Source organism: Nematostella vectensis, chromosome 6 (assembly GCF_932526225.1).
Source record: "Nematostella vectensis chromosome 6, jaNemVect1.1, whole genome shotgun sequence".
In the NCBI taxonomy this organism is placed as follows: Eukaryota; Metazoa; Cnidaria; class Anthozoa; order Actiniaria; family Edwardsiidae; genus Nematostella; species Nematostella vectensis.
In genome coordinates this window covers 12,721,869-12,745,250 of record NC_064039.1, presented here as the reverse complement: position 1 = coordinate 12,745,250, position 23,382 = coordinate 12,721,869, and the positions used below count along the sequence as shown (strand labels likewise).

General features: G+C 41.8%; 1 protein-coding gene across 1 annotated transcript; it reads left to right on the top strand.

The window, feature by feature from the left end:
- The first annotated feature begins 800 nt into the window (after nucleotides 1-800).
- On the top strand, nucleotides 801-10,643 carry LOC5521047. The gene is made up of 4 exons (XM_048728967.1): nucleotides 801-2,354; nucleotides 2,598-2,681; nucleotides 8,377-9,019; nucleotides 9,920-10,643. Exons 1-4 carry the CDS (start codon nucleotides 945-947, stop codon nucleotides 10,366-10,368), a joined length of 2,586 nt encoding a protein of 861 aa, XP_048584924.1. The 5' UTR covers nucleotides 801-944; the 3' UTR covers nucleotides 10,369-10,643.
- Nucleotides 10,644-23,382: the final 12,739 nt, after the last annotated feature.

Sequence of the window (23,382 nt, the reverse complement as noted above, 5' to 3'; positions counted from 1 at the left end):
GGAGTGTGGCCTCTATACAACAGACACCGAGTAAAATGAGGAAATGGAAATTGATAATTGGAAGTTTTAAACATTAAAAATAAACGCACAGAAGAACACCCATTTTCAGGATTTTGGCTTATTGTCTTCTTAATCCGAAATCAGGCTGAAATTAAATGCATATTTCTCGATTCCGTCATTCACCATGCACTATTATTAACACGTAATTTCTAGGGGAGGTAGTGGACAGTTGGGCCTAAACTCCAGAACTTTTTAACACATAAACATCCAATAAACCTCCATATAGATCAAAGTGAAAATATGGGAATATCTTATGAAAAAAACTTTTTTTTACTTTGACATTGTTACATTTTACATGAAAAAGATGATTTTAAGTGTTTCGGTGTTTATTTTTCAACCACGTTATTTCAAATCTTATTCGAGTTCGCGTCAAAATTTTAACGGGTGGCAAAGCAACGTAAACGATCACGAGGTAAACTGAGGAACGACAGGTGTCTCGACGAAACTCCCCAGCAAAACAAAAAGCGTAGCTACAAAACAACAGTAACGTCCTTGCGTAAATAATTGCCCGCTTGCAGTGCGGGCTATATTATCTTTGGATAATATCCATTTTCGGGACAGGATAGTTAAGAGATTTTATTACTCATGCCAGTATGTAGGCGGCTTTAGTTATCTAGAAGACGGTCCAAAACATCTTATGTTGTGACTTACTTCGACTCCCCCGCGACCTTACCTGATTGGACAATTTCAATAACACTGAATATTGAATGAGGCTGTAAATAATGACAGTTCAGCAGAAGTCTTTGCACACTTTTATACTCTTTCGGCGAGTGAACATAATTTTCTCAGACCAGATTATGAGAGCTCAAAAACTTCCAGCTTTTATGAGTTAAATTTTAAGCACGCATACTTACGTCTTCCAAAATCCATAAGGCTTTAGAAAAATGGATTCAGCGCAACAGGATTGTTACGGTGGATCGTTTTCCGATGACTTTACGGAAGTTTCTAGCAGATTTAATTCAATGGAGGACCAATGGTCTAGTCAGGTCATGCCTATACCATCTCACACACCTCGGCGACAAGATCTTCAAGTTGTTCCAAGCGAAGAGTGTTTGTCCTTCTTTACGGACTTGTACAGTTCCGACACCGAGATGGTGTCTGGTGTGACATCCTGCGAGAACTCAACATCGAGATTCGACAAACGTGACCCTATCCACACTTCCCAGAGCAACAAAAACTTGCGAATTCCTTCGGATTCAGATAGCCTGGATATCTACCTTGAGCCGTGTGTTCTGACGCCAACATGTGTTGATGACCTTTACAGTACTTTAAAAGACGAACAAACTGACGTCTTTACCTTTCAGAAAGTAGAAACAACGTATCCAGAATCAGAGCTTCAGTCTTGTCAGGCAGGACCCCAAATGTCTGATCAACTCTCGTGGCAAATTAATAACTTACCAAAACAGATCAACTATCCACCCAAATGGGAACATAGAAGTAACAACACAATTACTCAGGAAAACAGGCATGTCAAAGCATATGCCCCGTTTAAAGCATATGCCCCGTTTATACACACAGAGATAGGCAAAGAGACACAAGCGCCAACAGTGCAGACTGTGAATTTTACCGAAAATCCCCAAACTCAGAATACGCTGGCAGAACATGGTTATGGATATTTCAAAGCTTTATCCGTGCCTAACAACGTTTTAGACAATCGAAGGACATCGCTGCAAGATGCAAAGTTGGAACAAGTTGTTTACCTTGATCGACAAGTCATCAAACCAGTTGCTCTCAACTCATCACCAAACAGTTGCTTTCAAGAAAACTACTTGAGCAAATTGTTGGCCAACAATAAATATGATAAAAATAGGGTAGAAGAGGAACTGCCTACAAGAAAAAGTAATTTGCCTTTTAATTCAAAAATACAAACAAATGAAGTAGAATTAGTTCGACATTTAGCTAACGCAAATATAAGAGAGAAACCTTGGAAATCATCGACACGAGAAGAAGGCAGTTCTTTAGTTCAGGATGATGTCCACTCAATAGCGAACAAAGACCAACGTGAAAGACCAATGGTATTTGAGGACAAGATTATACGTTCCTTGCACAATGATATCGAGAAACAGCGAAGGGACCACATGAAACTCCGGTTTGATAACCTTCGAAAGGCCACGCCAAAACTTGAAAATTGTGAGAAAGCGTCTAAAATACAAATACTTAAAGAAGCAGTTCACCTGGTAAAAATATTAGAGAACGAAGGAATAAGGTTGGAAATAGAAAAAGAAAACGAAAAAGTAAAAAACGCAGCCCTTTTAAAAAAATTACAACGTCTCACTTCATTTACAGAAGAACAATAAACAGATTAAAACACTTAGTCTGTTATATAACCCCAAGATGTCATTCATTATCGATAATATACATTCTAACGAAACATACCGCGGGTTCGCAGAAACGATCTGTAAATCGAGCCTACAATTTGCACGGAAGTCGGGATAATATTTCTCTTTTAAAAATATCTAAGTACTTATATCAGTTGTTGAGTTCCAGCAAGTGCATGAAAGTGATAAATGCCAATGACTGAATTTTGACATTTTTAGGAGAAGAAATTGAACCTCAAGGCGGGTAACGCAAATCATGTTTGGATTTCGGATATCACTTGGATGTCACTTGAGAAGCAACAGGCAAAGATACTATATTCGAATTACCAATATGTTGTATTGATATTATAATGTAAATACAGAATATTGTGTTAATTAGCAAAGGGTAATGTGGATATATAAACTGATCAATGACCAGGAGGATGCAGACAAACCTTTATCATCAATGATGGAGAAATATTATTACCGTCTTTTTTGCTTAATTATTCTCATTCATATATTTCTAGGGTTACATAACTCAACAAAGAATATCTTTATTCGTTAATCATGCACTACACAATATCCGCAAACCGGCTGAGAACAGATTTGATTTTAAGATTTCTAGGGGCTACAGGATTAATGGGGCGACCCAATTCGCTAAGGGAGGGGGAGGGGGGTGCGCAGTCATAGGTATCATATCGAAAAGCATAGTATTTAAAGATTCCTTAATAAGAAATGACATCATTTTTGGCGGCCAAGTGCGCGCTACACCATGTGTACGCACCTGGGCTATCGGGTCTCGGTCTTTTTAAGATATGTTGACTACAATAACGGGGGATGCAGTTTTGTTGGTGAAAATGTATAGTAAAACCATATAATCTTCTTCTGTGCCACAAAGAGTTGGTAGAAGTCCTATACGGATTGATACTTCAACCTTTAAGACGGTTGAGCTATAAACAAACATTTGCTTAGCAAATCATGGAAGTTTTCTCGGAGACCCAGTCTTTAGACGTTTTCCTCTGATAAAGCGCTCGTAAAGCGCTCACTTCATCTCATTCATGCACACATACCTTTAGAGAAGGGGAAGATCCCATTACTGGGAAGGGAGGGGGGGGGGGGGGCACTTATAGGTCGTCATCAAGTAGGCTGAGACATATCTTTTTCACATCAACGCGTTGGACCGGATGTGAGAGTCTGAAACAATGAGGTAATCTATATAAGGCGGGAGAAATAGGGAGGTTCTCTGACCATGACATGGCATATCTTACAGGTCCAACCATAGGGCCGAGGCTTGAAAACTTGAAACCCTCGAGAAATAACTTATTCGCCATTTTTGAAATATGGCCCCCGGTTAGTAAGCACTGTCACTGGGGGTGGTCACTGCCAGAGGGTTTATTGCGTCCCCAGTGGTTCTTTTACGTCCCTTCGGTTCAGGTTAATGTAGTGCAGCTTGAAGAGACGGGACCTCCGGTTTAGTGTCCTTATCCGAGAAGACTGGAAACACGTGAGAATAACTTAAACTCACTTGTGACACAAATTCGAACCAAGGCAGGAACCCGGAAAAATCCCCAGTTTGAGCCAGGATTCGAACCTGGGCCACAGCGGCGAGAGGTCGACGCGCTAACACACTAGGCCACCCGTGCTTCCAGTGCCTTTTGAAGGGGCGAGAGGAGGTAGGTCTAGAAAAAAAGTTCAGACCCTTTCCAAGGAGACACCACACCCCATGCACTTCTCTATAGTGGTTGTAAACACTTTTCCTGAACTGCCTTGTGGCCCATAAAATTATTTATTCCAATAATTATTTTTGCGGTATAACTAAAAAGACTACAGACAGCTGTAGAAAAACTAAATGGTCTGCGTGGGCGTGGTGTAGACAAGGAATCAACACAAAGTTGAAAAGGCCAGAATAGTTGCGCTTAGTTTTGCGTAATTATTGACTGTATATGAGTAGTAAGTATATTGATTCAACATTCATTCGCTCGGTGTTGTACTTTCTGTACACTAGTTAGTTCAACTGCACGTGAAACTAAAGTCTGGAACAGCTCAAATCAAGTTAATTTATCCATCCTAAAGTCATGGATTCGATAACAATTATTTTTAATTGCCAACCAGTTGAACGTCTTTCCTTTTAATTTCCCCTGGTAGTGCCGTAGCATAGGCCCCGGAATATTGGAAAAGGCACAATACAGAAAATTTTTGGGACACAGCCACGCCCATACAGGTCATTTTCATATAATTTAAAAAAACAAATTGGGGGGGGGGGAGGGAGTGGAAGGGGGGGAGGGAGTGGAAGGGGGGGAGGGAGTTGAAGGGGGGGAGGGAGTGGAAGGGGGGAGGGAGTGGAAGGGGGGGGGGGAGGGAGTGGAAGGGGGGGAGGGTGTGGAAGGGGGGGAGGGCACGTGTTCCCAGTGCCCCACCCACTACTACGGCCCTGCCTTGGGGGACTATTCACTCGCAAGGCATCGGCGTAAAGTAACCTAATTTCATTGACAAATTTCTAGCTCACAGACAAAGTCTCTGAAATCTCTTGACCATCCCTTTCGCCGCCAACATTACCTGAACCATCCTAATAAGCTAAACTAAATCTGGTCAAGTCGAAGAATTTGGCGTGCAGGTGAACCTTTCATGGTTACCATGGAAACATTGACAAAAACAAGTGCAACTGTAATAACACGGTAAGGCTTATTGTAATAACCACAAATTAAAAAACGAATTTTGATTGGGTTCGAATAAAATGACAACTGAACCAATATTAAGTCGTCTTCGGGTCAAGGGGGATGCATCTCCATGGCCATGTGACATTACGTAATCTGTGATTTCATCATAACTGTAGGCAAAATCATATCACGAGCTACAGGAGACTTTTAAATTTCTTGCTATTACATTAAGCGTTAAGTTCGTTATTCTACATGCTCGTCTGGCAAACGAGTATAAAATCCTGCACGCGGATTGGTGAAGATGTAAGCGGCGGTGTGAGGAAACAGGCGTTTTTCAAGCCATTTCAATGCTGTTATCACGATGATGTTAAAATTCCTCATCATGAAGTGTGGATGTTTAGATGAACATATATGCTCTTTTTTGGTCATAACATGGATGGACTGGACTCGAGAGGCCGGTCTAATGAATTGAGGTAAGCGCAATGAAAAAGCAGCATATATAAAAAGGAATCAGGAATTCGGTCATGAAAATTACTATTTTAGGGGTAAAAACCGTCAACACTTACTGTAGACGATGCGCGAGAGGTCGGGCAGTATGGTAACGCATTCGTATTCAACGGGTTTTATACCTGTCACTCGCATTCACCGAGTCTTACTTTCCAATAACGGTGTACTGTATATGACAACAGGTAACAGCAGATCCCCCTTTGTGCGCCCTACCTTTGTTGTACTTTATTACCATATATTACCTATGCCTGCGTTTATTTAGTCTATTATAGCATTTTTTGTTTAGAGTGGAGTGTGCACTACTTCTGGTCTTAAGAAACTCGCACACTCCATTGTAAGGACACAGCGAGACTCTCTTCACATCTCTGCTTGTGCTGGAACCATCCCGGCAAACTAACGATTACTTGTGTCCTTATCAAATACACCATTGTTTTTATTTTATAATGGAGGACAATTTATGTGATGAAATCTCGAAATACAGTAAAAACCCGGTTATAATAACAAGAATAACAAGTCACTCCAGTGGAGTACGAATACCCAGGCCTGAGTTAAGTAACGAAGTTTTATAATCCATATATCCCGACTTCAAAATCTTAAATCGTAATATCTTCATCAGCCGATGAAAATGGATGCTTCCTTTTTGCTAGGATGACACAATTGCGGCTGCCAGACTTGAAAAATTAAAGACTTAAAGTACTTATGTACAATAAAAATAGAGGGAGATATTAAGTAAAAAAGTAAGAGAAGCTTTACATTGACATTTCAATAACTCGTTACAAAGTAATATCCCGTTTATACTGTCTATTGAGTAATAACTTACTACAACGGGTATGGTCTACACTCCATGGTACCCTTTGTGTAGAGTCTTTTAGTCTCTTTTCACACCTTTACTTGTGGTCATATAGAGAACTTTCCCGACACACAAGTCATTGCATTAACCTTTTCCACCCTCGGAAAAATGCATTCGACGTTGCAGAAAATTTATCCGACCGAGGATACAAGATAATTGCATTACAACAACGTTTGCGAAGTTTCTTTTTTAAGGATTTTAAAAAGCAACTATAAACTTTTTTTTATAAGAAACTAACAACTTTCAGCCTGGACTTTTCTTAAATTTACAAAGAATTTTAATTAAATACCCCTTCTCAGGTAACAAAACATGCTTTCTACATGCTTATCTTAGCACTAAAATGCTGAGTGAATTTTATGTTGTTCCGCGACACGCTTCAAGTATCTTAATGTCTAGGTAATGTCCGTAGCAGAACCACACCATTCAGGCATGGTGCTAAACATTGTAAAATATCGTGAGTTCTAAAAAAACGAGGTGTATTAAAGTTTAATGTTAACTGACTAACTATCGCCGTCATTGTGTTTGCAAACACGTGTGTTGTGTAAATGAAAATACCTGTGTACTTTGTATTTAGAAAAACAATAAGCTTCGAATCTTCTTGTCAAGAATTTACTACAACCTTGTCGCCAACTCGCTGAAGCGCTCATTTTTTTTACAAGATATAATAGAGAAGGATGGGAAAAACCTCTGGGTTAAAAAATCCGTAATCTGAATCTATAGTGCGACGACTTCAAAGACGACACGTCAGCAAAAATAATAACTGTATAAACAAAATGAAAAATATTATTTAGTAAGAAAGCCAGAAAGAAGGGTCTCAATCAACTAAATAACTTGTGAGAAATTGAGGAAACTATTTTGAGGAAGAAATATTTATTTTTCTGCTAATGTAAAATAACTGGTATAGAAAGGAAAGAATAAAAGCCTTCTTTCCTACTGGCCAGTAGGAAAGCTGACAGTAGCTTAAAAGTAGCTAAGAATTAATAGACTACGCAGTATGAAAATGGGATGTTTAAGAGAAAAGCGATTTAAATTAGTTTATCCACGCTGTAACTTCGTTTATTATTATTTCTTTACAAGCAAAGGACAATAGGTGGTTTTGCATTTGTTTTGAGATGATTTACTCAAGATACAGGTGATGAGGAAATAAAATATTTTTAAAAGCATAATAGAAAATTCGGCCCCCGAGGCAGAAACTATACAGGAACCTTTGGTAACAATTATAATAAAGATAACATCACTGTATAGAAATATAGAAATGTAATAATATGTGTTCCCAGTATTACACTTCTTTTCATGTCTGAGAAACACAATTTGGCAAAATAAACTTAGAAGAGCCGCGGGTACCACGATAATTTTTTAAAACTTTTTCTGACATAGGGCATTAAGTGAGTTTAAAGGCCACTTGAACACTATAACAATTTAGATTAAAACTGTATGGCAATTACACTTGCTGTGGCTTTGGTACTTTGATGTCTAAAGAACGATTATAAATCTATTTTACAGAGGAAACCTATAATAAAAAAAAAAAAAACTAGGGAAACAGCGAGGTTTTCACTTTCGTTGCTTTCCATGGGAAAGTTGTCGCTGACGCTTTTGATACAAACTAATAAACCAGGAGGTTAGAGGAGGCATTTTTATTTCTAATGTGTAGTTAATTAAACTTACTCCACCGGCATTTTACTAACAGGTTGTAGAATTCTTTGCAAGCTTAAGCAGGTGGTATACATTAAAATGCCCGGTTTCATGGGGGCTAATTCTTTGATCAAAGCCAAAAAAACGTGCTTTGTTCTGTAGACCACCAGAACTTCATTGAATTCTGTTTTAAAAGCACTAACATTGGTTGCGACGACCGTCTTTTTAAATTTTACGCTTGAGCAAAAACAACAATAACAACAAACGTTTTCTTGTCTGACCAAGGAGACTGCATATTGCAAGAGCCTGATTGTAGTAGTAAGGTTTCTTATTGTTTGCGAAACTTCAGATCTGCATGCAGATTTGCATATAGGACAAGCGAGTGGGAGGGGAAATGAATTGGAAAGAGCAGTGGTACGAACATTTAAATACACGTGTGCGACCAGCAGTTACGATCAGTCGAAAGCTGAGCTTTCTAGAGTGCACATCAAAAATGACACCTCAATCCGCAGAAACTACGAAGATGTTAGAATACCCGAAATATGATTCGCCCCCTTACATTAAAGAAGACGAGAATTTTTTCTTCCCAAATCCTGGGAATGAATTCTGGGAGACGTTTTGCCTTTTAACCCCTCCGCTTTCACCAGTGAATGGAACCACAAGTGAGATTGAAAAACATTTGCAAGACGCAGTACCAAGCGGCCCGCTTGACGAGTTGCGAGAAATTTCCCGCTTCACAGAAGAAGCGCGGGAAATCAGCTCATCGCCCGGATCAGCGCCGATACTCAATGACATAATGTGGAATGCGGGGGAGCGAATCAAAAGGCCGGACTCTGCAATAGACATTGAGATGCGCTCTAGTCTGAACATGACTCCGGTTTGTTTTGATTCTATCGCGAGTACGTACGTCGGAGCTGAAGATTTATTTTCGTTTACATCGCTTTGGGCGGATCAAGGGGAATGTTCAACTGAAGGGAATTCTATTGGCAGGAGTTTGCACGACGTTTCAGACTCAGGTAATCTTTTATTCCAGTTTAGGTGAATCGAAAAAACTCTTATCAAATTTCATACAACGATGTGTTCATGTTGAAATAAGAAAGAAAATTAAGGTGTTATTATCACAAAAGAAACATCAGACAAAACGTTTATGCATACGTCGCTTTTCTTGTCATCAGCTTTATTTGACAACGGTGATGCTTTTGCGCAGCTGTTTAAATGGATGGTTGATTGGATTTAAAATGTTCGACAAGGTTTTCACAATTGAGTCCCTTCCTCTCAGAAAACAAGCCGTCCAATGATTTTGCAACAAAAAATTATAGTATAATAAAATTCGTCTAAAATTCGAACAGCAGGGTATAAATTCTAACCAATGTCAATAGTTCTCTTTAAATAATTTCGAACGACTATTCATTTGCTATTTGCTACAATTGAAACGGCCTTATTGCAAGAAAAGTTAAAATAGCCATTTTGGTATTTGTGCGGGAGGGTAAATGGAGGCGATTGACCTTATAATTCGATGGCTTTAATTTTCCGTTGTGAGGATGTTCTAACTTGGAGATGCAATTTTTGTTTTGATATCGTCGAGAGTAGAGAAAGATCAATGAAAAAACCGCCTTCATTGTCTTGGTCTGCGTCTGCAGGTTTTAATTGTATTCCTGCCAAAAACAATTGTACACTTACCCGCACGACCAGGAAAAGAGTTTTTTGTTTTTTTTGTTTTTCGTTTTTCTAAATCAGCGCCGCACAAACGTGTTTACGTGAAAAAAAAAAAAAAAAAAAAAAAACTCAAAAACACATATGAATAGCCAAACAAACAGTGATGACATAAAGACCCATGACAACTTGGTACATGATTGACTATTTGATAATGTATCCGTAGACAAACAGAATAATTAATTTCGTTTTTTTTTTTTCAGACGAAGAAATCGACGTCGTTGGTATCACCACTAGCGAGGATTCGCGTGAAACGGCTCCAGTAAACCACGCGTGTTCGCGGCCCCTTGGTATTAAATGTACACAGAATACGCCGCAACCACGGCTTTCACAAAGACAGAAAGACAAACCCGATGAGCAAACTTCATCTGACAGTGAACCGGACAATTTCAGAATCTCACATAATGACTTAGAACGAAAAAGGCGTAACGAGCTGCGGAGTCGATTTAATTCGCTTCGGAAAAGTATTCCTGAGTTAGAAAATAACGAGAAAACAGCCAAAATAGCGATATTGAGGAAGGCATATGAACTTGTGCCAAGGCTGCAAAAGGAGGAACTTCGCCTGAAAGAGGAAAAGAATGCGGAGAAACGCAAAAATGCGGCGTTATTAGAGAAACTTATGAAACTGACCAGGGCTTGCAAAGAACGATAAGAAATTGCATATAAAACTTTCTTACAACAGAAAGGCATTATAATCGAAAGGGTGTGACAAGAGAAAAAGGACATGAGGTACAAACACCTCAATTCCTGTGCTTATAATCTTATAAGAAAAATTTCAAGAAAAGAATATATATCTGAAAACATCCATTCACGTATAAACAGTATAATCATAGTATGAGCTAGAGAGGCAGAGAGGGGCTAGTTTTTTCCCCTTCTAGAATTGTATAATAAAAATATATACAAGTACTAAAGGAGCATCAGATTCTATGTTCCACGTGTTTATGATACATGCCCGCAGCCAGGATTTTGAGGGGGGGGGGGGGGGGGGGGGGGGTGTGTTTCGTTTATTCATTTAGCGGTACCTTTTTCTCTTATATTGCTCGTCCCAGCTCGCAGTGGTATTCAGTTTTCCTCGATCAGAGCAGACCTTCGTAATCAAATAAATAGACCAGAAAATTATCCATTTTAAAGCATGAAAATACATTATCTTTTTTAGGCTGTTCGTGAATAGAATAGCTATTCTATTTTCACAAATCCCTGATTCCCATATTGGTAATTTTATAACCTGTCTCTCAAGCTCTTTTGTTTTCACCACGTAACTGGATGTACGCTTTACACGCGATCGGCAAAAGCAACACTATTTTTGTATGACTTATTACCGTTTAGAACATTCTCCCAGTACTTGTTCCAAAATCACTAGACTAAATGATTGCCTATTAAGGAATCTGGTCTATTTTAAGCTTCTCAAATATGGTTCTTGTTTTATTCGCATTGCCTGATCATGGCAGTTCATCGTGATCTTGGTAATCTTCTTGTCACGGAAAGTAGAGCAATCACGTTCACATACACGGCTTGCGAGCGATACTCTTTTGGTCAATCAGGTTTGTCAGGAAATAAGATAATAACCATTTACATATGTGATAAAATAATCATATCAGTGGCGCTAGGTTACCGTATGACTCATACCAATACAAGTAACAATCAGTCCAAATAATTGCTGAATAAAAAAGAAATATGGGATCGATAATATTTTTCACACATCCCTGATTTTTAGTCGGTTGTTCGTGAGTTGTATAGTAATCCCTTGAATCTTTGAAACGCACGAATAACACGCTACATCACATTTTTAGGTGTTATTTTGGGAAATACAATTTCGAATGCAAATTAATTCAACGACCCGTTTAGTCACGGCTTCGCTTTTCAACAATGACGTTACGCGCGTTGAGCTTATCACCATGACAACACTTGCCGATATTGGAGTGTTTATAAAATACTGTGCCGTTTTCGATAGGAATTCATTCGCGAGCAACTATAAGATCGTTCACTGTGGGTCGGATTTCCGCGTGTTCAGGTGAACTAAAGTGCTTGTCCATAGCAAGAGATCGATAACAGTAGTAGAGAACTCTCCTTGAAATGGTCATAAAAGAAAATTCGCCAGTGCTGGAAGTAGAGGATGAACTAAAATTTATGGCGCTTGAAAGGTCGTTCGAAAGTGACGATGAAGAGGAAAGCGAAGACAGCGATGCCTTGAATTTTAGCTGCCACAACAGTCATTTTAAACGACTCTTCGACGAGAAACCTTGCGACCCGCTCGTAATAAAAAGAAGAAAACTCAAAACGCATTTAAGTTCATTGGACTTAGAGCTAGCATCGCTATGCTTTTCGCTTGATGATAAGACAACGAACACTAAAGAAAGTTGTAATTCGCGAATGACTAAAGGGATAACTGAAAAATTTGACATCACAAAAACGCTGAAATTGGGAAAGTCGAGAAAACGTACAAAGATGCAGAGATAAAATGGCGATGGGGAAAAGTGGATATACGGCCGTCGCGAGGATTACAGCTGACAGTACTTGTTGGATGACTGAACTTTCAAATGAAAAACAAGAGACAATATGGGAGTATTTGAATTGAAAAAGAGAAAAGCATTAAGCGGATGCAAAAATCTAAAACATATTACAATATTAGGTTATCTTAAAATTGAATCCAAAAACAATATCCAAACACATATTGTAAATATCATCATATCAATATTTTTATTACAATTATTTATTGTAATATTTAAAAAATCTTTTATCTCAAATTAAATTCAACATCTAAAGCAACCATTGTTGTTTTTGGTTTCCAATAGTTTGACTAAATCTTTGTTCTGCTCCAAAACTTATCCTTTTGCCCAAGGATTTCCAGCAACCTGCAGAACTTTGTTATTTTACCCATAAAAAAACAATCCATCAGGCGCCCTGTTGACCTAACTTTGTTCAGATTTTGGCTCGAAAATTGTAGCATTTATATATTCCCCTCAATAAATTTCTTTTATTTTTTTTAATAGAAAATTTCTATTAAATGTGCTAGTAGACCTTTAAAAATACCTACATATTGTAGAAATACTCTCTTTAATCCAGAGCACTCAACACCTTTTTAGACAACTTAACTGTACACACGGCGTCAGATAAACCGAACAAATTTTAAGAGCAGCCATTGACGCACACAGACAAAATTCACATAAATATTGCTCCTGTCACCATGGCGATAAAACTAAGCAAGATTTCATATCAAGCTTTCCTCTTCTACGTTTAGAAAAAAACAACACCAACTTTTTTTTTTAATTTAAACACATATGCCTATGGATACCAATCTTCAAAAATATATACTAGCAATTGCGTTCAAAACATCTTTTTTTTTACCCACACTTCTTCATTATGTTCGCACCGGAACAACAAATGAATCAAAAATCGATGCAAACTTAAATATATTAAGATATAGAAGGGAGTTGAGCCGAAACCCTGACTCAACACGTGCTATCTTTTTTTCTTGCAATAAGTCTCCTCAAGAGAGCATAAGATAAGAGGGACACTGGTATTCCCCGCGCGCCGTGTCGATTCCGAATCTGTCTTAGTAACCACCACCCCACCACTGCGCGTGAGAATTTGCTCCTTATATTTTGTCCTACTCCCCCGCGGGTTGCGTGTTGTTGTTTTGCCAACTCGATAGGAATGAAAAGAGATCATGTAAAATAACTCGGAAGAAAAAAAGTCTAACTTAAGTTACCAAGATTGGCAAATATACTCACAGAAAGCTAAATCCCTGAATCGTTTGACTGTTTTGTTTGTCTGAGCGGCGAAGTCAAATGAGAAAGAAAAAAAACCGACGAGCGATAAAATGGCTGTGATATACTGCGTTTGATACAAATCCCGACACCAGCTTGTATAATAACAACATAATAATATAACATATAATGATAACAACATCAAAGAAGTACAGTAATATCTCCCTCTTTATTTTCTAAATTTTACAAAAGCTCAGATATTTCAGCTTGCTGGCTTTGACCATCACAAAAATACATTCCCTCGTTACAAGGATAGTTTTATGAAATGTATTTTTTTTTATTCCTTCTCAGTTCACCGGTATATTCACAAAAATCAATATTATATCTAATGTCTAACTTACAGATTTCGTTTGACCATTAGGAAGATAATGAATGTTGAGAAACCACGAAGCAGCAAGTAGGAGCAAAAACGATGATGAAGCACGAGGTTTAGCTCTTGATTTTGAATGAAGTCTCGTTTTGGAAATCTTGCAATCCTCGAAGTACTACATAACCTTAATAAACTGCAACTGCCCGTATCCTTGATGTTAGAATGACATTTTCGATTCTATTTGTGCAAATAGGGGGAGGTTTTTTCGGTTTCATTTCACAAAATAGCGGCAAACAACAAGATGTAAATGCCAAAGCGCTGGGGTAGGGTGAGTAAAAATGCTCACGCGCAGTGGTGGTTACTAAAAATAGCCGGATTCGGACTCGACATGGCGCGCGGGTAATACCAAAGTGCCCCTCTCTTATCTTATGCTCTCTTGGTCTCCCCTCTTATTTATTTTTATTCACTTATTTAGAAATAACGGGAGGTCTCTTTAACTGTATCCAAACTTTAAAAAAAAAGGAATGAATCATCCCCATACATATAATAAACGTAAATGATGATTGTAGAAGATATCAAAACTAATATTTTCAATGTAAATATTTAATGATATCTTTCGCGCCAAAGCACGTTTTGATGTCCATCTAGATAAAAGAGCGCGAACAGCGGGTGGTAGCTACAGACAAAAGCGCGCGAAAATCCGCATCCCATTAATGAACTGGTGCCCGCGGGTACCAAAAGTGTCACAAGGCATAAAAGCGCGGGAAAGCCGCGTGTGTACGCGATGCAAGATGAAAGAGAAAGCGAAATGAAAGACTGGTTAAATAATTTAGACATTACTGTAATTAAACTCGAGACAAGTTATTATATATAGAGAGTGGCAAGAATATTTTTGCCACTCAGATAGTTATTTCATCGTACAATTTATAGCATCAATAAAAAGCAACAACAAATTAAAACGAGTGAATAAAACAACTTCAAAATATTTGCCCACTGTACTGGTACATAGGCTTCACTAAGACCATAGAAATATCAATCCAAAAAAATCAAAGACAATCAAAAACTATCGCACTATCAACAGCAGGCGTTTTTCAAATCTGTTCCATTCATATGATTTTTAAATGATTCTATAAGTGATTGCTATATCAGTTAAACAAATTATGAATGGGAACGACGACCGTGCCGATTCATTCATTAATGATTTGAAATCGCGGATAACGCGTATCAAATCTTGGCGCCAAAACGACGTTTTATCAATCGATAATTCACATACACGGCAAGGGGTGAGGCGAGTAATACGAATGAGGTATCGGTATAAAGTCTTGCTTTGTTCGAAATTAAACAGGTAAGCCAAGAAGGGGAGTGTGTAAAGAAGATAAAGCGAGAAAGACAATAGAGGCAAGAAATAAAGAAAGTGAAAGTGGAAACGGAAAGTCAAAATGAAACGGAAAGTACGTGACATAATGTAGAGGAGCCAATGGAATAATATAAAAATTAAATAAAAAAACACGCAAGAAATTATATGGACAATAAAAATCGAAACGAAACAGCAAAAACTATGCTAGCTAAACTTTTCTGACATGTGAGATAAAAGTCGCGTGATGAAATTTTGTGATAATAAAATTCTGAAATTCCTCGCGCAATATGAAATATCTCGGTGTTGCTTTATCGCTCATGATAACACCATCGCGCCATCAGCCCGTTCACAGACACAACAAACAATTAAGTAAATGTGTTTAACACAAACGAAGTCATATGGGCATGCGTTTCAGACCCATGGCTCATACTTAATTTCATACAAGAAAACATGAAAAGCATAATTCAATGGAAGCACGGACACTGATCCCCCCTGAGGCTGCATTAACGAAAGTTAGCGCTTTTTTCGTTTTCAAAAGTCTGCTGGCAATTCCTATATGTGATGGGACAAACCGTAGGAAGGGGATTATATCGAGAGTCATAATCTTAGGCCAATGATAACATCATGCAGTGAGAAGCATGTTAACGGTCAAAACGTGTTTCTTCTAAAAAAGATGATAATAAAACACGCCAGAAATCGCAGGGGGAAATAAGCATCGGGAGTCATAATCTTCGCCAGATAGCATCATGCAGTGAAAAGTCTATCAAGGTGAAAACGTGTTATAAACTCAATAAAATAAGAAAACACAAAAGAGATCCTCCACAGAAGAAGTTCTATGCTGACCTTCAAATTCACGACTCAAAACAGTAGCTTACTGTGATTGGTTTTGACGCTTCTTGAAGGGCGATTACGTAACATGATACACACCTTAAACACGTGGTTAAAACATTGAATTCTGGCGTGTAAGCTAATAGGTTTTGTCTTATTTTTCCGGTTCAAATATATTCTTTAGTACAAAAAAATTCATCAAGACACAGTATAATACATAGAAACAGAACAGGAAAAGTTTTTTTAACATCAATAACCTAAACAGGCTCTTCCCTTTGTTTACCCGAGATGTCATACTGGTACAAAAGCCTAGTATCGTATTGCCACCTTTATGAAATGTGAGGGGAAGGAAGTCTTTGAGCATTATAGTCAAGTTTTATTATAGATATGTAACGACAAGCAAAAATGAGCTAGGGTTTTCCTACCGGTTCGCCGCTACCACAAGCGGCTTTAATATTTGTAATTTGGCCGTCTTTCTTGTAATGAATTAAATGGCGGTTTTGTCTCGTATAGTATTTTAGTTAACAATACCGCCTGCTATCTAGGTGTTTTGAAAATTATAATACCAACATCTCGCGTCCGAATAACCCGAGTTGAAGCGAGCACGCTGCCCTTTCCTCAACCTCGCTCGAAACCCTAAAATTGTCGCACATACCGTGCAGAATATGAAGACAACAAAAAATCAGTGGGACACGGCGTCCAAATCGATAAAAAATTGGTAAACGGATATCAGAGTTCGGGTAAAAGGGGGAGGGGAGGGGCTGGTGCGTGGGGGTGGTTGGAAAGACCACTATCATGCCGTCGCCCTCATGACCAAACTAGACATAGTGGCCGCACAACAGGAGCATACTATAGCATTTGAATGAGAAGTATAACTATTTTGGAATTTTATAAAGTGAATGGAGGTGGTTATATTTATTTTAACGAGATCCTTGGATTGTTTAAACGGGCGTCATATCAATTATCAGCAGCCTTGACCGACAGCGCGAGGGCGTTCCGTTGCGAAAAGCAATCATGGCGCCCCTTTAATGCATGCTGGGACCAAGGCCTGGCGCCCCTTTGATGCATGCTGGGACCAAGGCCTGGTGCCTCTTTGATGCACGCTGGGGCCAATGTTTAGTGCCCTTTAATGCACGCTGGTACCAATGTTTGGTGCCCCTTTGATGCACGCTGGGACCAATGTTTGGTGCCCTTTGATGCACGCTGGGACCAATGTTTAGTGCCTTTTGATGCACGCTGGGACCAATGTTTAGCGCCCTTTAATGCACGCTGGGACCAATGTTTGGTGCCTCTTTGATGCACGTTGGGACCAATGTTTGGTGCCTCTTTGATGCACGTTGGGACCAATGTTTGGTGTCTCTTTGATGCACGCTGGGGCCAATGCCGTAGTAAGGATAGAGAAGAGAGCAAGTTTGAAGGGTCGTAGTAAGGGAAGAGAAGGTAGCAAGCTTGAAGGGCCGTAGTAAGGGGAGAGAAGGGAGCAAGCTAGAAGGGCCGTAGTAAGGGAAGAGAAGGTAGCAAGCTTGAAGGGACGTAGTAAGGGAAGAGAAGGGGGCAAGCTTGAAGGGTCGTAGTAAGGGAAGAGAAGGTAGCAAGCTTGAAGGGCCGTAGTAAGGGGAGAGAAGGGAGCAAGCTAGAAGGGCCGTAGTAAGGGAAGAGAAGGTAGCAAGCTTGAAAGGCCGTAGTTAGGGGAGAGAAGGGAGCAAGCTTGAAGGGCCGTAGTAAGGGGAGAGAAGGGAGCAAGCTTGAAGGGCCGTAGTAAGGGAAGAGAAGGGGGCAAGCTTGAAGGGTCGTAGTAAGGGAAGAGAAGGTAGCAAGCTTGAAGGGCCGTAGTAAGGGGAGAGAAGGGAGCAAGCTAGAAGGGCCGTAGTAAGGGAAGAGAAGGTAGCAAGCTTGAAGGGACGTAGTTAGGGGAGAGAAGGGAGCAAGCTTGAAGGGCCGTAGTAAGGGGAGAGAAGGGAGCAAGCTTGAAGGGCCGTAGTAAGGGAAGAGAAGGAAGCAAGCTTGAAGGGCCGTAGTAAGGGAAGAGAAGGAAGCAAGTTTGAAGGGCCGTAGTAAGGGGAGAGAAGGGAGCAAGCTTGAAGGGCCGTAGTAAGGGGAGAGAAGGGAGCAAGCTTGAAGGGCCGTAGTAAGGGAAGAGAAGGGAGCAACTATGAAGGGCCGTAGTAAGGGGAGAGAAGGGAGCAAGCTAGAAGGGCCGTAGTAAGGTAAGAGAAGGGGGCAAGCTTGAAGGGTCGTAGTAAGGGAAGAGAAGGTAGCAAGCTTGAAAGGCCGTAGTAAGGGGAGAGAAGGGAGCAAGCTTGAAGGGTCGTAGTGAGGGAAGAGAAGGGAGCAAGTTTGAGGGTGGTAGTAAGGGAGGAGAAGGGAGCAAGCTTGAAGGGACGTAGTAAGGGAAGAGAAGGTAGCAAGCTTGTAGGGCCGTAGTAAGGGGAGAGAAGGGAGCAGGTTTGAAGGTCGTAGTGAGGGAAGAGAAGGGAGCAAGTTTGAGGGTCGTAGTAAGGGAGGAGAAGGGAGCCAGCTTTAAGGGCCGTAGTAAGGGAAGAGAAGGTAGCAAGCTTGTAAGGCCGTAGTAAGGGGAGAGAAGGGAGCAAGCTTGAAGGGCCGTAGTAAGGGGAGAGCAGGGAGCAAGTTTGAAGGGCCGTAGTAAGGGAAGAGAAGGGAGCAAGCTTGAAGGGACGTAGTAAGGGAAGAGAAGGGAGCAAGCTTGAAGGGCCGTAGTAAGGGAAGAGAAGGAAGCAACCATGAAGGGCCGTAGTAAGGGAAGAGAAGGAAGCAACCATGAAGGGCCGTAGTAAGGGGAGAGAAGGGAGCAAGCTAGAAGGGCCGTAGTAAGGGAAGAGAAGGTAGCAAGTTTGAAGGGCCCTAGTAAGGGGAGAGAAGGGAGCAAGCTTGAAGGGCCCTAGTAAGGGAAGAGAAGGGAGCAAGCTTGAAGGGCCGTAGTAAGGGAAGAGAAGGGAGCAAGCTTGAAGGGCCGTAGTAAGGGAAGAGAAGGGAGCAAGTTTGAAGGGCCGTAGTAAGGAGAGAGAAGGGAGCAAGCTTGAAGGGCCGTAGTAAGGGGAGAGAAGGGAGCAAGCTTGAAGGGCCGTAGTAAGGGAAGAGAAGGGAGCAAGCTAGAAGGGCCGTAGTAAGGTAAGAGAAGGGGGCAAGCTTGAAGGGTCGTAGTAAGGGAAGAGAAGGTAGCAAGCTTGAAGGGCCGTAGTAAGGGGAGAGAAGGGAGCAAGCTTGAAGGGTCGTAGTGAGGGAAGAGAAGGGAGCAAGTTTGAGGGTCGTAGTAAGGGAGGAGAAGGGAGCAAGCTTGAAGGGACGTAGTAAGGGAAGAGAAGGTAGCAAGCTTGTAGGGCCGTAGTAAGAGGAGAGAAGGGAGCAGGTTTGAGGGTCGTAGTAAGGTAAGAGAAGGGAGCAAGTTTGAGGGTCGTAGTAAGGGAGGAGAAGGGAGCCAGCTTTAAGGGCCGTAGTAAGGGAAGAGAAGGTAGCAAGCTTGTAGGGCCGTAGTAAGGGGAGAGAAGGTAGCAAGCTTGAAGGGCCCTAGTAAGGGAAGAGAAGGGAGCAAGCTTGAAGGGCCGTAGTAGGGGAAGAGAAGGGAGCAAGTTTGAAGGGCCGTAGTAAGGGGAGAGAAGGGAGCAAGCTTGAATGGCCGTAGTAAGGGGAGAGAAGGGAGCAAGCTTGAAGGGCCGTAGTAAGGGAAGAGAAGGGAGCAACTATGAAGGGCCGTAGTAAAGGGAGAGAAGGGAGCAAGCTAGAAGGGCCGTAGTAAGGTAAGAGAAGGGGGCAAGCTTGAAGGGTCGTAGTAAGGGAAGAGAAGGTAGCAAGCTTGAAGGGCCGTAGTAAGGGGAGAGAAGGGAGCAAGCTTGAAGGGTCGTAGTGAGGGAAGAGAAGGGAGCAAGTTTGAGGGTCGTGGTAAGGGAGGAGAAGGAAGCAAGCTTGAAGGGACGTAGTAAGGGAAGAGAAGGTAGCAAGCTTGTAGGGCCGTAGTAAGGGAAGAGAAGGGAGCAAGTTTGAGGGTCGTAGTAAGGTAGGAGAAGGGAGCCAGCTTTAAGGGCCGTAGTAAGGGAAGAGAAGGTAGCAAGCTTGTAGGGCCGTAGTAAGGGGAGAGAAGGGAGCAAGCTTGTAGGGCCGTAGTAAGGGGAGAGAAGGGAGAAAGTTTGAAGGGTCGTAGTAAGGGAAGAGAAGGGAGCAAGTTTGAAGGGTCGTAGTAAGGGAAGAGAAGGTAGCAAGCTTGAAGGGCCGTAGTAAGGGGAGAGAAGGGAGCAAGCTTGAAGGGTCGTAGTAAGGGAAGAGAAGGGAGCAAGTTTGAAGGGTCGTAGTAAGGGAAGAGAAGGGGGCAAGTTTGAAGGGCCGTAGTAATGGGAGAGAAGGTAGCAAGCTTGAAGGGCCGTAGTAAGGGAAGAGAAGGTAGCAAGCTTGAAGGGCCGTAGTAAGGGAAGAGAAGAGAGCAAGTTTGAAGGGCCGTAGTAAGGGAAGAGAATGGAGCAAGCTTGAAGGGCCGTAGTGAGGGAAGAGAATGGAGCAAGCTTGAAGGGCCGTAGTAATGGGAGAGAAGGTAGCAAGCTTGAAGGGCCGTAGTAAGGGAAGAGAAGGGAGCAAGTTTGAAGGGCCGTAGTAAGGGAAGAGAAGGGAGCAAGTTTGAAGGGCCGTAGTGAGGGAAGAAAAGGGAGCAAGTCTGAGGGCCGTAGTAAGGGGAGAGAAGGGAGCAAGCTTGAAGGGCCGTAGTAAGGGGAGAGAAGGGAGCAAGCTTGAAGGGCCGTAGTAATGGGAGAGAAGGTAGCAAGCTTGAAGGGCCGTAGTAAGGGAAGAAAAGGGAGCAAGTTTGAAGGGCCGTAGTAAGGGGAGAGAAGGGAGCAAGCTTGAAGGGCCGTAGTAAGGGAAGAGAAGGGAGCAAGTTTGAAGGGCCGTAGTAAGGGAAGAGAAGGGAGCAAGTTTGAAGGGCCGTAGTAAGGGAAGAGAAGGAAGCAAGTTTGAAGGGCCGTAGTAAGGGGAGAGAAGGGAGCAAGCTAGAAGGGCCGTAGTAAGGTAAGAGAAGGGAGCAAGTTTGAAGGGCCGTAGTAAGGGAAGAGAAGGAAGCAAGTTTGAAGGGCCGTAGTAAGGGAAGAGAAGGAAGCAAGTTTGAAGGGCCGTAGTAAGGGGAGAGAAGGAAGCAAGTTTGAAGGGCCGTAGTAAGGGGAGAGAAGGGAGCAAGCTAGAAGGGCCGTAGTAAGGGGAGAGAAGGGAGCAAGCTTGAAGGGCCGTAGTAAGTTAAGAGAAGGGGGCAAGCTAGAAGGGCCGTAGTAAGGTAAGAGAAGGGAGCAAGTTTGAAGGGCCGTAGTAAGGGAAGAGAAGGAAGCAAGTTTGAAGGGCCGTAGTAAGGGAAGAGAAGGGAGCAAGTTTGAAGGGCCGTAGTAAGGGAAGAGAAGGAAGCAAGTTTGAAGGGCCGTAGTAAGGGGAGAGAAGGAAGCAAGTTTGAAGGGCCGTAGTAAGGGGAGAGAAGGGAGCAAGCTAGAAGGGCCGTAGTAAGGGGAGAGAAGGGAGCAAGCTTGAAGGGCCGTAGTAAGTTAAGAGAAGGGGGCAAGCTAGAAGGGCCGTAGTAAGGTAAGAGAAGGGAGCAAGTTTGAAGGGCCGTAGTAAGGGAAGAGAAGGAAGCAAGTTTGAAGGGCCGTAGTAAGGGAAGAGAAGGAAGCAAGTTTGAAGGGCCGTAGTAAGGGAAGAGAAGGAAGCAAGTTTGAAGGGCCGTAGTAAGGGGAGAGAAGGAAGCAAGTTTGAAGGGCCGTAGTAAGGGGAGAGAAGGGAGCAAGCTAGAAGGGCCGTAGTAAGGGGAGAGAAGGGAGCAAGCTTGAAGGGCCGTAGTAAGTTAAGAGAAGGGGGCAAGCTAGAAGGGCCGTAGTAAGGTAAGAGAAGGGAGCAAGTTTGAAGGGCCGTAGTAAGGGAAGAGAAGGAAGCAAGTTTGAAGGGCCGTAGTAAGGGGAGAGAAGGGAGCAAGTTTGAAGGGCCGTAGTAAGGGAAGAGAAGGAAGCAAGTTTGAAGGGCCGTAGTAAGGGGAGAGAAGGGAGCAAGCTAGAAGGGCCGTAGTAAGGGGAGAGAAGGGAGCAAGCTTGAAGGGCCGTAGTAAGGGGAGAGAAGGGAGCAAGCTTGAAGGGCCGTAGTAAGTTAAGAGAAGGGGGCAAGCTTGAAGGGCCGTAGTAATGGGAGAGAAGGTAGCAAGCTTGAAGGGCCGTAGTAAGTTAAGAGAAGGGGGCAAGCTTGAAGGGCCGTAGTAATGGGAGAGAAGGGAGCAAGCTTGAAGGGCCGTAGTAATGGGAGAGAAGGTAGCAAGCTTGAAGGGCCGTAGTAAGGGAAGAGAAGGGAGCAAGTTTGAAGGGCCGTAGTAAGGGAAGAGAAGGAAGCAAGCTTGAAGGGCCGTAGTAAGGGGAGAGAAGGGAGCAAGCTTTAAGGGCCGTAGTAAGGGAGGAGAAGGGGGCAAGCTTGAAAGGCCGTAGTAAGGGGAGAGAAGGGAGCAAGCTTGAAGGGTCGTAGTAAGGGGAGAGAAGGAAGCAAGCTTGAAGGGTCGTAGTAAGGGAAGAGAAGGGAGCAAGTTTGATGGCCGTAGTAAGGGAAGAAAAGGGAGGAAGTTTGAGGGCCGTAGTAAGGGGAGAGAAAGCGATAAGAGTTAAAATGAATCTTTGTAGTCCTCTTGGTCGCTCGCCTGATTATATTAGAGTAATTATTACGACTCGACCTTAGCATGGCCCACGAATGCACAATGCAAACATATGGATCAAGCAATGCTGTTCACACCTTTGAGTTTAAGGGTATTGACGCTGGTTGACAAAGAAAATATAATACCCAAAATGTAGTTTTGATTTTTTTTATCTTACGAGTTAAACTTAATTGTTAATTGTTAACTTAACTTAATTGTTTTACGGACAAAAAGGCGGGTCAAGTCATGCGAACGATCACCCGGGAACTTCAAGCTACATGGGAGGAGTATTTCACACTTTTTTCGTACTTTTAATGCAAATTCGAAACTTGAAACTTTGATATCTACTAACAAAAAGGAGTATCCAACCTCAAAACCTCATGAAAAATTAAATGAAAATTAAGCCTAAAACGATTTTTAATCTTGGAAGTATTGCACGTGTCATTTTCCCTGCTTGTTAATATCAGTAGAAATCACTGCCAGACGGTAATGATTAACTGCATGAAGACAATGGGAAAAAAGATACGTATCTCCTTACGCGAGGAAGGATATTAAAACTCTTTCACCATAAAAAATGGGCGTGTTGCCGGCTTTACCCATATAAAAACTATATCAGACGGTAACTATAATCACAAGCAGATCAGACGCGGTATCTTTTTCAAGGGTGTAGGTTGCATGAGCCATAATATCGGGCTGCGCCCCATGGCAAGGTATTTGGTATTTTCCAAGAGCCGAAGATTCAACCCTGAAATCTT

Bases quoted from the DNA above. Each gene is read 5' to 3' on its own strand.
- LOC5521047 (XM_048728967.1), top strand. From the start codon at position 945: ATGGATTCAGCGCAACAGGATTGTTACGGTGGATCGTTTTCCGATGAC. The intron at 2,682-8,376 runs GCAAAGATACTA...ATTTGCATATAG, and splicing joins TGTCACTTGAGAAGCAACAG to GACAAGCGAGTGGGAGGGGA. The intron at 9,020-9,919 runs GTAATCTTTTAT...TTTTTTTTTCAG, and splicing joins GCACGACGTTTCAGACTCAG to ACGAAGAAATCGACGTCGTT.